Source organism: Helianthus annuus, chromosome 4 (genome assembly GCF_002127325.2).
Source record: "Helianthus annuus cultivar XRQ/B chromosome 4, HanXRQr2.0-SUNRISE, whole genome shotgun sequence".
Classification (NCBI taxonomy): Eukaryota; Viridiplantae; Streptophyta; class Magnoliopsida; order Asterales; family Asteraceae; genus Helianthus; species Helianthus annuus.
In genome coordinates, this window is record NC_035436.2 from 184,263,812 (window position 1) to 184,279,597 (window position 15,786).

Here is a 15,786-nt window from a genome sequence, read left to right on the forward strand (position 1 = left end):
CCTGAAACCCAAAACCACCGTCAACCCCGATCTAAAACACACCACAACCCCTCTCCACCTTCAACCTCTAAAACCATGGCTGCACCATCGTACCTCTATCTCGTAACCACAATCAACCTTTATCCCCCAAATCCACCTGTTGCCACCACCACTTACCCGAAATCCTTTAACCCCAAACCCATACAAAATCCCTAAATCCCAAATCTCCGTCATACAGTAGCAGCGCCGTGAAGGATCCGATGACGTGATGGCAGCAACAACAGCAACATGATGGCCACAGAATCAGCTCTGCCGGCTACGGTGGTAGGGTTGGGAGCTCCGGTGGATGAACTCTGTGTCAGAGAGAGCGTGTGGTGGTTGGTGTCTGTTGGTGGTGATGGTCTGGTGGATAGAGCTAGAGAGAGATAGAGAGGTAAAGTGATTTCATCTATCTGTGTAATCTACACATACATATATTATTTATATTTATATATGTAATATAATATTAATTTGTTAAATTTATTTTTGTTTTATTGTTATTTGAAATATTTATTTATATATGGTAAATGACTAAATTACCCTTGTGTGATTTGATTTAACGAAAAAATCTAACTGGGTTAGGGCTAAAGGATATAATGTCCAAGATTTTAAAACATGAAGTACAAGACTCGTTAATTTGAAAGATAAAGGACATCGTCTGAAATTTACTATAAAGATAAAGGACAAAACTTGAAATTTACTCTTTAGTTTGTTTGTGTTGCGTAAAACTGGAAATCTGACAGATTTGTATATAAACGGAAATATTGAAAATGCAGCCAAAAAAATGAAAAAAAAAAAGACTTTTAGCGGCGACATGTGTCGCCGCTATTGATACTTACCTTTAGCAAATAATCATTACCAGGGATACATGTCGCCGCTATTCGTTTATATCAATAGTGGCGACAAGAGGCCCTTTATCGGCCAACCTTTAGCGGTGACCCTTTAGCGGCGCGGATCAGGCCTTTTAGCGGCGACATTTGTCGCGGCTATTGCTGTGTTTTCTTGTAGTGTACGTAATTTTGTTCCCAAAACTGAAATAACTGAAAAACCGGACCGGATCGGTATAAAAACTGAAACCGAACGGTTTTCAGAAACCGAAAACCGACATTTCGGTTTCACTTTTGGTTTTGCCCAAAAACCGAACCACGCACAACCCTTGTCCATTCTTACTTATCATTTTAATAACACAAGTTACTAATGTTAATCAATATCAAAACAAAGGATCATTAGGCGTGTAATTAGCACGAATCGCTTGTATCCAACTATGGGTTATCCTTAAAATATGATATGCAGGGGCGCAACATAGTGGGGTGGTAGGGGCGGTCGACCCTCCGAACTGTTCGCTAAGTAGTAGAGAGTGTGTAGTTTTCGTATAGAAATTTTTGGTTATATACGTTTTCGAACCCTCGTTTTATTGAAATTTTTGGGTATATACGTTTTCGACCCCGCGGTCAGAAATCTCAAGCTTCACCAGTGATGATATGAGCGACTTTGGCATTATTGAGTACGGTATTCCTACATATTTATTTTCTAATAGTCTGTTTTTAATAAATAACGGATAACTTTTTTCGCTTTCTTTTGATTCCATTTAAATGAAATTTGCATTGTGCAGTGTAAAAGCAACAAGAATGGACACCCAATAAACTGAATAAATCAGTAACTTAGAAACCATACTTCATTTTCTCTTACACCCAAATCCTCTTTTGTTTACAAACCATCTTTATTATTGGCAATCTAAAGGACAATTATCACTTATGATCATCCATTGAATAAAGATATTGAAATATATGTGTTGGTCCATTGTGCAAGACTTTCATATTGAAATTAATAAAGGATAGATTGAAAACATAAAATTTTTTTCTAACGTTTTATTTATATATATAACGAACTTATAAAATAGAACCAACGTATTTTTGACGAAAACAAACCGACAGTTGACATAAACAATTAATCCATGGACAAATCACAATCATAGTAGATAAACCCTAGAACATAATAAGATTTAACTTGTGATTGCATACTCTTTTGACACTCTTTTGGTACGATTACCAAGTGTTGATATCTCCTACAAATTTGTGTAATATAGTTTGTATTTGTACAATGTTATTCCTGAGCTTTTAGCAACAAAAATTATGGCTTGAGGTTACTTGTATGCTGTTTGACACCTACCCACATCTTCTATTTTGTACAGTGTTTTAGATCTTTCAAACGTTGCATATCATCCGTTAGTTAGGATTAACAATAAACATATCTATTAATTGACTTTTAATCAAATCACTTTGCATGCAACAATTTAGTCGTTATCCTTCAATAGAAGTGCTTGAACTTGGAACAGTCAGCTTAAGAGGTTGGACTTGGAATAACCAAAAAAGAGTCTTCATAATGATACTGAACGTGAGATTTCATATTAACCTTGGTTATTCTCCTGATCCTTGTAGGTTCTATTGACTCTTTAAATCTTTCGTGAACTACAAAAGGTTCTTCAAGTGACATGATGAGATGTAAGTGGCTCAAGACACCTAGTGACATCCTCTATGTCGATCAACATGCAATCAACTTATACATACCTAGGCAGCCCACAAAGGATGCAATTCGAGTCAACATGCGACCACATCATACAACTCTTTCGAAGTAACCCAAGCAATTTTAATCTACAACAATATACACAAGATTTATACCCACAGATATCATCATTCAATTCCCATCGTGTCTCCAATCTTCATCTAGACAAAGCTTGTTGATAGTGCGCAAGGGTAATTAGGGTAAGGTCTTTTCAAAGTTGATTTTAAATACTAATCCTCATCTAGCTCAAACATCAAAGGTTGATGTCTAGAGATAGATGTATACATGTTTGAATATAAACTTAACTGAAAAGAAAACTAGAAGTTCAGGAAAAAGATAATAAACAATATATTCAGACAGTGGCGGAACCAGAACTTCTTTGTCAGGAAGTCATCATAAGACTCTCTTTTTCTATCGGCTACAACTAGAGAGTCTAAAACATGTTTTTTTTCCGATAAAAATTTCAGATTGTACATATAAAAATTTTACAAATTTCTATGTCCGGGGAATCAGCGGACCCTCTTGACCCCCCTCTGGTTCCGCCCCTGTATTCAGATGACATATATTATGTTTTGAGTTATGTTCCAAAGCTTCATTTTAGTAAACGAATTATGTTGTTTATCTAACAAGTTACAATACATGAACTAGAGACATACAATATGAGACATAATTTATAGTATATGAAATTGATAAATTAAGAAGTTTGTGTTGGTGTCAAACTCAAGCCCACAAACAATTTCTAGTAAATATAAGGAGAATACATTGTTGATTCCGCGTGAATCATTTTGGTCCATGTCGTTTTCTACTTAATTATACTTTTAATGACATAAGCAGATTTGTAACGTCCGTATAATAAAAATAAAATTAAATACTTTGACCTAAATAAAATATATAACAGAAGACTTATATATATACAACTATAACAAACTTGTCCTACACTCCAGGAAATCTAAACTTAATCTTTCAAAAAACCATAAACAATTGATTATATACACAATTTTTTACAAGTTAATCCTGCAATCAACCAATGATCTAAGTTGTTTGTTAAATACCATACAAGAGCATAAAAGGCAATAATATTTTGGGTGTTATTGCAACCCAGAAAGTAGCTAGGTGCAAAAATGGAAAAATGCGTACTATTGAGGAATTTTGGAATTTTGGTCACAAGTCCAATCAACCCATTTGTACGATCATTTTCCATCTACAGAAAAGGCTCTCACTATCTGCACACCAAGCCAGGCTATCTGCACATTTAGGGTTTAGATACGCTGCGTATTGGTCAATACGCAGCGTATAGGGTTACCTGAATACGCTGCGTATTGGTCAATACGCAGCGTATATAAGTGGTAGGTACACGACCAGACAGTCAAACCTAGTACCATGTCAAATCAGTCTTAAATAGGGTGCGTATTGATCAATACGCAGCGTATTGACAGACTGATTTGACCTGATACGATGTTGTCCAGGGCACGTGAATAAAGTAATACGGTGAGTAGGGATCAATACGCTGCGTATTGACATGCCAGATGAAAGTCTATTTATCCCTCCATTCATGTCTGTTACCCATCATCCGACATATACTTTGCTTTCCTTTTCATATACTTTGCTTTCCTTCATCTTCTTCTTAAGTAAATTGTTTGTTTTTTGTTCAACCTTGTTAAAATGTCATCATTTTGGAAGGATAATTATTTCGGTAATCGCTATTCTAACGACACATGGGGATCAAATGCTGCCAATGAGGAGGAGGAGGTTGTGTCTGGAGTCCCTGTTGATCAAGAAACACAGTTGCCAGACTTGAACAAGACTCCCACTCCACCTGTTGATGAACCAAATTACCCGGTGCATCAAGTGTGTCCAGATTACGGATACGGGTATGAATCTCCGTACGTGCAACAAAGTGGATACGGTGCTGAGAATGCACCTGTTGATGAACCAAATTATCCGGTGCATCAAGTGTGTCCAGATTACGGATACGGGTATGAATCTCCGTACGTGCAACAAAGTGGATACGGTGCTGAGAATGCACCTGTTGATGAACCATATTACCCGTCGCAACCATCGTATCCGGGTTATGGGGTATACGGGGACGAAGGTGGATACGGAAGTTACAGTGGATACGGTGGTGATGGTGGATACGGGGGTGAAGGTGGTTACAGTGGATATGGGGGCTACAGTGTATACGACAGTGTATACGATAGATATAGGGATGAAGTTGGATATGGTTATGAGTCCCGTAACACATCACTTTATGAACCATCTACCCCGAGCAATCCATTTCAAGTAAATGAGGTATCATTATTATTATAGTTAAAAATGATATAATTATAATAATTATTATTATTGTTAAAATACTTTAATTATAAATATAATTATAAATATTATTATTATTATTATTATTATTATTATTATTATTGTTGTTGTTGTTGTTGTTGTTAAAAATATTATAATTAATTAACAAAATAATTATAAGATTTAGTAAATAAACAAGTTAAGAAAGTTAAGTTAATAAACAATTTATTTTTCTTCTCTAAATAAATAAATTAATAAAAAATATTTTAAATAAATTAGTATTGTAAATAAATAAAAGAATCATGAAATTGATTTTTAGTTAAAATGGTTAGTTTAAACCTAACTTAGTTAGTTAAATCATAGTTAAAATGGTTAGTTTAAACCTAACTTAGTTAGTTAAATCATAGTTATATCCTAACTAGGTTAGCATTTAATACAAGGGACCACTAACTGAGTTAGAGAACTCAGTTAGTCCAGTTAAGTGCCAAAAACAAAAAAAAGTCCCTGAAGTTTCAAATTTTACGAAAATAGTCCCTGAAGTTTCCAAAAATTGACAAAACAGTCCCTGAACTTTCGAAAATTGACAAAAATGGTCCCTGAACTTTCGAAAATGGACAAAAATGGTCCCTAAACTTTCAAAAATTGGCAAAAATGGTCCCTGAACTTTCGAAAATTGCAAAAATGGTCCCTGAACTTTCGAAAATTGACAAAAATGGTCCCTGAAGTTTCTAAAATTGAAAAAAATGGTCCCTAAAGTTTCTGAAATTGACAAAAATGGTCCCTAAAGTTTCTAAAATTGAAAAAAATGGTCCCTAAAGTTTCTAAAATTGAAAAAATGGTCCCTAAAGTTTCTAAAATTGAAAAAATGGTCCCTAAAGTTTCGAAAATTGACAAAAATTAGTACCTGAAGTATGAGTTTCGATTATATTATTATTATTATTATTATTATTATTATTATTATTATTATTATTATTATTATTATTAACGTAACCTTTTTTAGCGTTTCATGTCTCTAACTGATTTGAAGAATTGGGTACAAGAAACGGGAAAGGATAATGGTTACGTAATTGTTACCCGCCGATCAAAAAATATTGGCGGTACTACTGGGATGGTATGGCTTGTGTGCGACCGTAGTGGTGAACACCGTAGTAAAGCAACAGTTAGGAAAGCTGGTAGCAAAAAAATCGGCTGCCCGTTTTCATTACTCGCCATCCGGGACGTGACGAACGACACGTGGGAGTTAAAAGTGGACTGTGCGAACCATAACCACGAACCTACGACGAGTCTGTTGGGCCACGCTTTTGTGCGAAGATTCACTAAAGCCGAATACAAGCTAGTGGAGCAGCTAACTGCTCAAAACATGGAGCCACGTATCATATTTCAAACCCTAAGAAAGCAGTTCCCCGACAGCCTGCACGTTCAGAAAGACGTGCAAAATGCGGTACAAAAAATTAGAGCGACAATAATGGACGGAAAGAATCCTATTCAGGCACTGGAAAGCCTGCTGCATGACCGCCGATTCATTTACGACACCCGACAAGATCCCAAAACAGATGTCGTAACAGAGATTTTCTTTGTTCATCCTTATTCAATCACTATGTGGCGTGCATTCCCGCACGTGATGTTGATCGACGCGACCTACAAAACAAACCTCTACAACATGCCATTTGTCCAGGTTGTGGGTATGACGTCGACTGGGAAGTCTTTTTGTATCGCACATGCCGTTATTTGTAAGGAACGAAGGGGTAACTACGTGTGGGTGCTTGAGCGGATCAAGTCAATATTGCATGAATGTATGATGCCGCGTGTGATAGTCACGGATAGGGAGCTTGCCCTGATAAACGCGTGTTCTAAAGTATTCCCGAACGCAAAAAGGCTTCTATGCCACTTTCACATCCAACAAAATATAGCTAGAAAGTGCAAGGAAGGGTTCGATAAAGAAGATTGGGGGAAATTTATGTCGTACTGGCGGACATTGTGCGAATCTTCATCAGAGCCCATGTACAAGTACAACTTGGAGAAAATGTATAACCGACTCGTGGTTGCCAACCGAGAAAGTAAGTGTTCCTTCAACAAACGACTCACCCAATCTATTATATTTCACACACGCTTTTACATTTCATTATTTTATTTTTACAGGTGTCTATGATTACGTCTACGAAAACTGGCTCAAAGACTATAAAGAAATGTTCGTTTATGCGTGGACCGATAAGTGTCGCAACTTTGGTCAGCGCACCACCAACAGAGTTGAGAGCCAGCACGCAAATTTAAAAAGATACATTACGCGCGGGAGTTCATTGGAGCGAATAGCAAGATGCATCATTGATATAGTTGAAACTCAGTATGATGAAATACAAAAAAGTTTCACTGAGAGCATCGAAAAAACGATGAACCACCATAGACACCGAATGTTGGACAACCTACGTGGAAAGGTTTCCCATGAAGCACTTGATTTGCTGGAAAAAGAGCTACTGAGGAAGATGGATGTGTTGCGGAAACTTAACGCATCATGTGGTTGCCATATGTGGCTTAGCAAAGGATTGCCGTGTGCTTGTAGACTGGAAAACTACAACCGTACAGGTAAAAAATATTAAAACAACAAACCTTTTGTTATTTTGTACGATTTAGCTGTTTCTCACACCGTATTAACTTAACTGTGCAGGGCGTATAATACAACTCGACGAGATAGATGTATTCTGGCGCAAGCTTGACTTGCTCCCTTGTAAACTGGTAGACGAGGAGGTCGATATTGTAGCAGAGCTCAATAATGTGCGGCAACATTTAGAGGCGCAGTCCCCCGTTCAACAAAAGAGTATGCTTTCAAAGATAAAAGCGGTTTTCACCCCAAAATCGTCAACCAAGAAACCACCGATCGTCCAGCAAAACACTCGCGGTCGGCCTACATCAAAGAAAGTACAAGAAAGGCTAGATGAAGCTGCGAGGTTAGACCAAGCTGCGAGATACAGCTCCTATGGCGATGACAGCAACGTAATTACCGCTTCCCCCAAGCATAAGTACGATTTACCCCGACACAGCTCATACGTACCGTCAGAGGGCTCTCGTCGAACTGGTTCGTTTGTGAAGTCTGAAAAACCTAAAATGCAACCAAACAGTTCAACAAGTTCTAAAAAGAAGGAGACGAGGGATGATAAGGTTTTTCCATTAATAAAAGGGGACGAGCACTTGTTATGCATTAAGAGGTTTAAGAATCAAATTCCATCAGAGTTTCGCTCTTACATATCGCGTATACAAGATGTGACCCCAGACGGTCATTGTGGGTACAGGTCTGTGGCTGTTGGGTTAGGTTTTACGGAACACGCATGGCCCAATATTCGTAGAGATTTACTACTGGAGATTGACCATAACAAACCGCGTTGGAAGCATGTATTCGAAACATATAACGAAGGAGACTTTAAACGAATACGTAAGAGCATCGAATGGCATTCAGTGAAAGGGTGCGATGGAAGTCACTGGATGGAAATGCCCCACGTAGGGCTTCTCATAGCGCAAAGGTATAATATTGTCCTCCACGTGCTAAGCATTGAATGGAGCTCTACCAACTTCCCATTAACGGATGCCCCACTAGATCCACGACCTCAAGCGATAACGCTTGTACATGTTCACGGGGGACACTTCATACATGCTAAGTTGGAAGGAGACTACCCCATGCCTTTAGTGAACCCGATGTGGTCGGCACATCGATCAATAGCTGCGAAACGGTGGGAAGAAATGTATACACCGCAGTTAGAGCACTACTACGAGTTAATGCATCATAAATCAGACCGAGACAAAGACAGAGAACCGAGTTTAAATGTTATCGAAGATTAAGCGGAAACTTGTAATTTTGTAAATTGTAGAAATTTTTTAATTTATAAAGTTTTTATCATTTTTAATTCATTTATAATTTATAATTTATAATTTATAATTTATAATTTATAATTTATAATTTATAATTTTTAATTCATTTATAATTTATAATTTATAATTTATAATTTATAATTTATAATTTTTATAAACATAATTTTTGGATTATTTTTACTTTCTCTAAATACAAACCAAGAAAAAAAAAAAAAAAAAAAAGGTCTTCTAAGGTGCGTAGGGAACCCTACGCATCGTATGTTATCCAAATTACAATAAAGCCCCTCTTTTTGGCTTCCTTTAGCCTCATAACAAGGGCAAAAAGGTAAAATGAGAAAACCCAGGCAGCGTATTGATCAATACGCAGCCTATGTCAAAGGCGGACAATTTTCCCCCCAAATTGAAGTTTGAAAATATAAACATGTTAAATTACTATTTTGCCCCTCTTTTTGGGCTATACGAGGCTAAATATAAGGGCAAAAATGTCATTTTTGGACCTTTAAATACGCTTCGTATGGGTCTCTACGCTGCGTATGTAGTTGTCTTCATAATGACCTTTATGCCCTTCTACAGATGCTTCGTATAGGCTAAACAGAAGGGTATAAAGGTCATTGTGATGACATCTTATATACGTATCGTAGAGATCAATACGACGCGTATATAAAGGTGCACAATGACGTTTTTGCCCTTATATTAAGCCTCGTATAGCACTGATAGAAGGGCTAAATCGTAATTTTGGACACCCACATACGCTTCGTATTGGTCACTACGCTGCGTATAGCTTCTGATATAAATCAGGAAAACCCCTACGCAGCGTATGTTCTTCCCCAAATTACAAAAAAAACCCACTACGAACCCCTACGAAGGCGACTACGTATTTCCGACCGTATACACGCGAATTCGAAGTATAATCGAGGTATATACTCAACCTATTTAAGTAATTTTGATTTTTTTGCTATTTTATCCGTAAATTAGGGCTGTATCATAGGTAAATTAGGGTTTACAGTGAATTAGGGGTGTTTGTTTGATGTGTTTGATTAGGGTTTACAGTAAATTAGGGGTGTTTTTTTGATTTGTTTGATTAGGGTTTACAGTGACCATTTTTGTAAATTTATCAAACCTCAGGGACCATTTTTTGTAAACTTATCAAACCTCAGGGACCAATTTTGTAAACACATCAAACCTCAGGGACCATTTTTGTAAATTTATCATCCGTAAGGCGCGTATGGGCCTACGGGCAACGACGGGCTTAGTTTCGACGCCCGTTAGGCCCGTACGCGCCTTACGGACGACGTCGACTAAATAATATTTTTTTTATTATGTAGTCGACGTCGTCCGTAAGGCGCGTACGGGCCTAACGAGCGTCGAAACTAAGTCCGTCGTTGCCCGTTAGGCCCGTACGCGCCTTACGGACGACGTCGACTAAATAATAAAAAAAATATTATTTACTCGACATCGTCCGTAAGGCGCGTACGGGCCTAACGAGCGTCGAAACTAAACCCGTCGTTAAAATTTTAACGACGGGTTTAGTTTCGACGCTCGTTAGGCCCGTACGCGCCTTACGGACGACGTCGACTAAATAATAAAAAAAATATTATTTAGTCGACGTCGTCCGTAAGGCGCGTACGGGCCTAACGAGCGTCGAAACTAAGTCCGTCGTTGCCCGTTAGGCCCGTACGCGCCTTACGGAGGACGTCGACTAAATAATAAAAAAAATATTCTTTAGTCGACGTCGTACGTAAGGCGCGTACGGGCCTAACGAGCGTCGAAACTAAACCCGTCGTTAAAATTTTAACGACGGGCTTAGTTTCGACGCTCGTTAGGCCCGTACGCGCCTTACGTACGACGTCGACTAAATAATAAAAAAAATATTATTTAGTCGACGTCGTCCGTAAGGCGCGTACGGGCCTAACGAGCGTCGAAACTAAGTCCGTCGTTGCCCGTTAGGCCCGTACGCGCCTTACGGACGACGTCGACTAAATAATAAAAAAAATATTATTTAGTCGACGTCGTCCGTAAGGCGCGTACGGGCCTAACGAGCGTCGAAACTAAGCCCGTCGTTAAAATTTTAACGACGGGCTTAGTTTCGACGCTCGTTAGGCCCGTACGCGCCTTACGGACGACGTCGACTAAATAATAAAAAAAATATTATTTAGTCGACGTCGTCCGTAAGGCGCGTACGGGCCTAACGAGCGTCGAAACTAAGTCCGTCGTTGCCCGTTAGGCCCGTACGCGCCTTACGGATGATAAATTTACAAAAATGGTCCCTGAGGTTTGATGTGTTTACAAAATCGGTCCCTGAGGTTTGATGAATTTACAAAAATGGTCCCTGGTGTTTCCAGGATTTAATAAAATGGTCCCTTGTGTTTCAGAAATTGACCAGGGACCATTTTTGTAAATCCTGGAAACACCAGGGACCATTTTTGTAAATTCATCAAACCTCAGGGACCAATTTTGTAAACACATCAATCCTCAGGGACCATTTTTTTATACATAAACTTAAATTGTTTTTTTTTTTTAAAAAACAGAAAAATATATATTTTTAAACAGAAAATATAAATTTTAGTCGACGTCGTCCGTAAGGCGCGTACGGGCCTAACGAGCGTCGAAACTAAGCCCGTCGTTAAAATTTTAACGACGGGCTTAGTTTCGACGCCCGTTAGGCCCGTACGCGCCTTACGGACGACGTCGACTAAATAATAAAAAAAATATTATTTAGTCGACGTCGTCCGTAAGGCGCGTACGGGCCTAACGGGCGTCGAAACTAAGCCCGTCGTTAAAATTTTAACGACGGGCTTAGTTTCGACGCTCGTTAGGCCCGTACGCCCCTTACGGACGACGTCGACTAAATAATAAAAAAAATATTATTTAGTCGACGTCGTCCGTAAGGCGCGTACGGGCCTAACGAGCGTCGAAACTAAGCCCGTCGTTAAAATTTTAACGACGGGCTTAGTTTCGACGCTCGTTAGGCCCGTACGCGCCTTACGGACGACGTCGACTAAATAATAAAAAAAATATTATTTAGTCGACGTCGTCCGTAAGGCGCGTACGGGCCTAACGAGCGTCGAAACTAAGTCCGTCGTTGCCCGTTAGGCCCGTACGCGCCTTACGGAGGACGTCGACTAAATAATAAAAAAAATATTATTTAGTCGACGTCGTCCGTAAGGCGCGTACGGGCCTAACGAGCGTCGAAACTAAACCCGTCGTTAAAATTTTAACGACGGGCTTAGTTTCGACGCTCGTTAGGCCCGTACGCGCCTTACGGACGACGTCGACTAAATAATAAAAAAAATATTATTTAGTCGACGTCGTCCGTAAGGCGCGTACGGGCCTAACGAGCGTCGAAACTAAGTCCGTCGTTGCCCGTTAGGCCCGTACGCGCCTTACGGCTGATAAATTTACAAAAATGGTCCCTGAGGTCAGATGTGTTTACAAAATCGGTCCCTGAGATTTGATGACTTTACAAAAATGGTCCCTGGTGTTTCCAGGATTTACAAAAATGGTCCCTGGTCAATTTCTGAAACACAAGGGACCATTTTTGTAAATCCTGGAAACACCAGGGACCATTTTTGTAAATTCATCAAACCTCAGGGACCAATTTTGTAAACACATCAAACCTCAGGGACCATTTTTTTAAACATAAACTTAAATTGTTTTTTTTTAACGACGTCGGGCCTTACGGGCAACGACGGACTTAGTTTCGACGCTCGTTAGGCCCGTACGCGCCTTACGGACGACGTCGACTAAATAATATTTTTTTTATTATTTAGTCGACGTCGTCCGTAAGGCGCGTACGGGCCTAACGAGCGTCGAAACTAAGCCCGTCGTTAAAATTTTAACGACGGGTTTAGTTACGACGCTCGTTAGGCCCGTACGCGCCTTACGGACGACGTCGACTAAATAATATTTTTTTTATTATTTAGTCGACGTCGTCCGTAAGGCGCGTACGGGCCTAACGGGCAACGACGGACTTAGTTTCGACGCTCGTTAGGCCCGTACGCGCCTTACGGACGACGTCGACTAAATAATATTTTTTTTATTATTTAGTCGACGTCGTCCGTAAGGCGCGTACGGGCCTAACGAGCGTCGAAACTAAGCCCGTCGTTAAAATTTTAACGACGGGTTTAGTTTCGACGCTCGTTAGGCCCGTACGCGCCTTACGGACGACGTCGACTAAATAATATTTTTTTTATTATTTAGTCGACGTCCTCCGTAAGGCGCGTACGGGCCTAACGGGCAACGACGGACTTAGTTTCGACGCTCGTTAGGCCCGTACGCGCCTTACGGACGACGTCGACTAAATAATATTTTTTTTATTATTTAGTCGACGTCGTCCGTAAGGCGCGTACGGGCCTAACGAGCGTCGAAACTAAGTCCGTCGTTGCCCGTAAGGCCCGACGTCGTTAAAAAAAAAACAATTTAAGTTTATGTTTAAAAAAATGGTCCCTGAGGTTTGATGTGTTTACAAAATTGGTCCCTGAGGTTTGATGAATTTACAAAAATGGTCCCTGGTGTTTCCAGGATTTACAAAAATGGTCCCTTGTGTTTCAGAAATTGACCAGGGACCATTTTTGTAAATCCTGGAAACACCAGGGACCATTTTTGTAAAGTCATCAAATCTCAGGGACCGATTTTGTAAACACATCAAACCTCAGGGACCATTTTTGTAAATTTATCAGCCGTAAGGCGCGTACGGGCCTAACGGGCAACGACGGACTTAGTTTCGACGCTCGTTAGGCCCGTACGCGCCTTACGGACGACGTCGACTAAATAATATTTTTTTTATTATTTAGTCGACGTCGTCCGTAAGGCGCGTACGGGCCTAACGAGCGTCGAAACTAAGCCCGTCGTTAAAATTTTAACGACGGGTTTAGTTTCGACGCTCGTTAGGCCCGTACGCGCCTAACGGACGACGTCGACTAAATAATATTTTTTTTATTATTTAGTCGACGTCGTCCGTAAGGCGCGTACGGGCCTAACGGGCAACGACGGACTTAGTTTCGACGCTCGTTAGGCCCGTACGCGCCTTACGGACGACGTCGACTAAATAATATTTTTTTTATTATTTAGTCGACGTCGTCCGTAAGGCGCGTACGGGCCTAACGAGCGTCGAAACTAAGCCCGTCGTTAAAATTTTAACGACGGGTTTAGTTTCGACGCTCGTTAGGCCCGTACGCGCCTTACGGACGACGTCGACTAAATAATATTTTTTTTATTATTTAGTCGACGTCGTCCGTAAGGCGCGTACGGGCCTAACGGGCAACGACGGACTTAGTTTCGACGCTCGTTAGGCCCGTACGCGCCTTACGGACGACGTCGACTAAATAATATTTTTTTTATTATTTAGTCGACGTCGTCCGTAAGGCGCGTACGGGCCTAACGATTGTATCTGGAATACAACAAGTTCTGTGTGAATTTAAAGTTCAGAAGGCTTTATACGCTGCGTATTGGTCAATACGCAGCGTATACAAGGTGTCAGTATACGCTGCGTATAGGCCAATACGCAGCCTATTAGCAGTTACTGCATATATGAATTAAGTTCCATGTTCTAACAGCTCCGGAACGGAGGATAAACTGGTTAAGGCTTTACGGTTCTAAATGATAGGTCACGAGTTCGATTCTTGATAAGGGCCGGTTCTTTAAAGAAGACCCCCTTTTATACTGATTTTATATATATTTACATTTTGGTCCCTGGTGTTTCATTTTTTATAAAAATGGTCCCTGAAGTTTCATGAATAGACAAAAATGGTCCCTGTTGTTTCATAATTTAGATAAATGGTCCCTGATGATTCCAGGATTTACAATAATGGTCCCTTATGTTTCTGAAATTGACACAAAATGTTTCCAGGTATGAAGTGTCAAATTTTACCAAGTTTATATACGCTGCGTATTGACCAATACGCAGCGTATAGAAACCTGGCAAACATTTGACACTTCAAACCTACCAAAATGACCCCAAATGTGCATCAGTTTTCTATACGCTGCGTATTGGTCAATACGCAGCGTATAGGGCCCTTGTTTTCTGTGCAATGATTGGTAATCAGGCACTGAGATCTATGGTTTATCTACGCTGCGTATTGGTCAATACGCAGCGTCTAGGGTTAACCTTATAGGCTGCGTATTGACCAATACGCAGCGTAGATAAACCCTAACTTTTGCTAGGGTTTGGTGTGCCAATAGGCACTTTAGTGTGCCAATAGGCACACTCACAGAAAATATCAAAAGTAGTTTAACACCGTCACAAAGTGTCACTATATATGAACTTTTCCTCTAAAGCTAAATGCAGACACCCATCAATGTAAGTCGTTTGTACCCTTGCTCACAAACAAAGGCATCACTATTCATGCCCTTGTAAAGTTAGTCTATTGATAAGAACTTTGACAATAGTGTGTATATCTGTGTAGTAGGTTTAACCTAATCTTTTTGTTACCACTAACCAATCAAAAGATTTAAAAAATAGAACTGTTTTTTTTTTCTCATACAGATTGGACGTATTTGCGTCTGAAAAAAGATAATAATGGCAAAAAAATAATCAAACTTATATAGATGAAGTTGATTCAATTTTATTCATATTTATACCATCATATTTATTTTCTATATCTTATATCATAACCAATACACACATCATAATTTTTTTTTTTCAATATGTGAATAAATTTGAACATAAAATTACAGTTAATATTTCCAACTTTTTGTGTTTTAGTTAATTCATCAATCTGTTACAAGTCTTTCATCATCACTTAAAATATTTAAAATATACCTTTTAATCAATATATATATAAAATGTATAAAGATTATCTAAAAATGCAATCAACCTCATTAATATCAAATAATGATTGTAAACATCTAAACTAATAAGATGATTGGAAAACTTCTAGTAGGTAATTAATTAAATGTGTTCAGTGGAAACCCTTTTAGCACAAAAGTAGATAGTAATTAATCTTGGTGGTGGGATAAGGCTTTGGGACCAATAGGTCCTGGGTTCGATTCCCACAAGGGGGGTTTTCCCATGTTTATTGGGTTTCCTCCTGAATTGGTGTGGCATTATGCCTAGTGGAG

The 15,786-nt window shown here is 39.3% G+C and overlaps 1 protein-coding gene across 1 annotated transcript; it reads left to right on the forward strand.

The window, feature by feature from the left end:
- The first annotated feature begins 270 nt into the window (after window positions 1-270).
- Window positions 271-8,697, forward strand: LOC110883186. The gene is made up of 5 exons (XM_035989497.1): window positions 271-379; window positions 4,439-4,869; window positions 5,870-6,926; window positions 7,009-7,449; window positions 7,532-8,697. The coding sequence occupies exons 1-5, from the start codon at window positions 271-273 to the stop codon at window positions 8,695-8,697; spliced, it is 3,204 nt and encodes a 1,067-aa protein (XP_035845390.1).
- The last annotated feature ends 7,089 nt before the right edge of the window (window positions 8,698-15,786 follow it).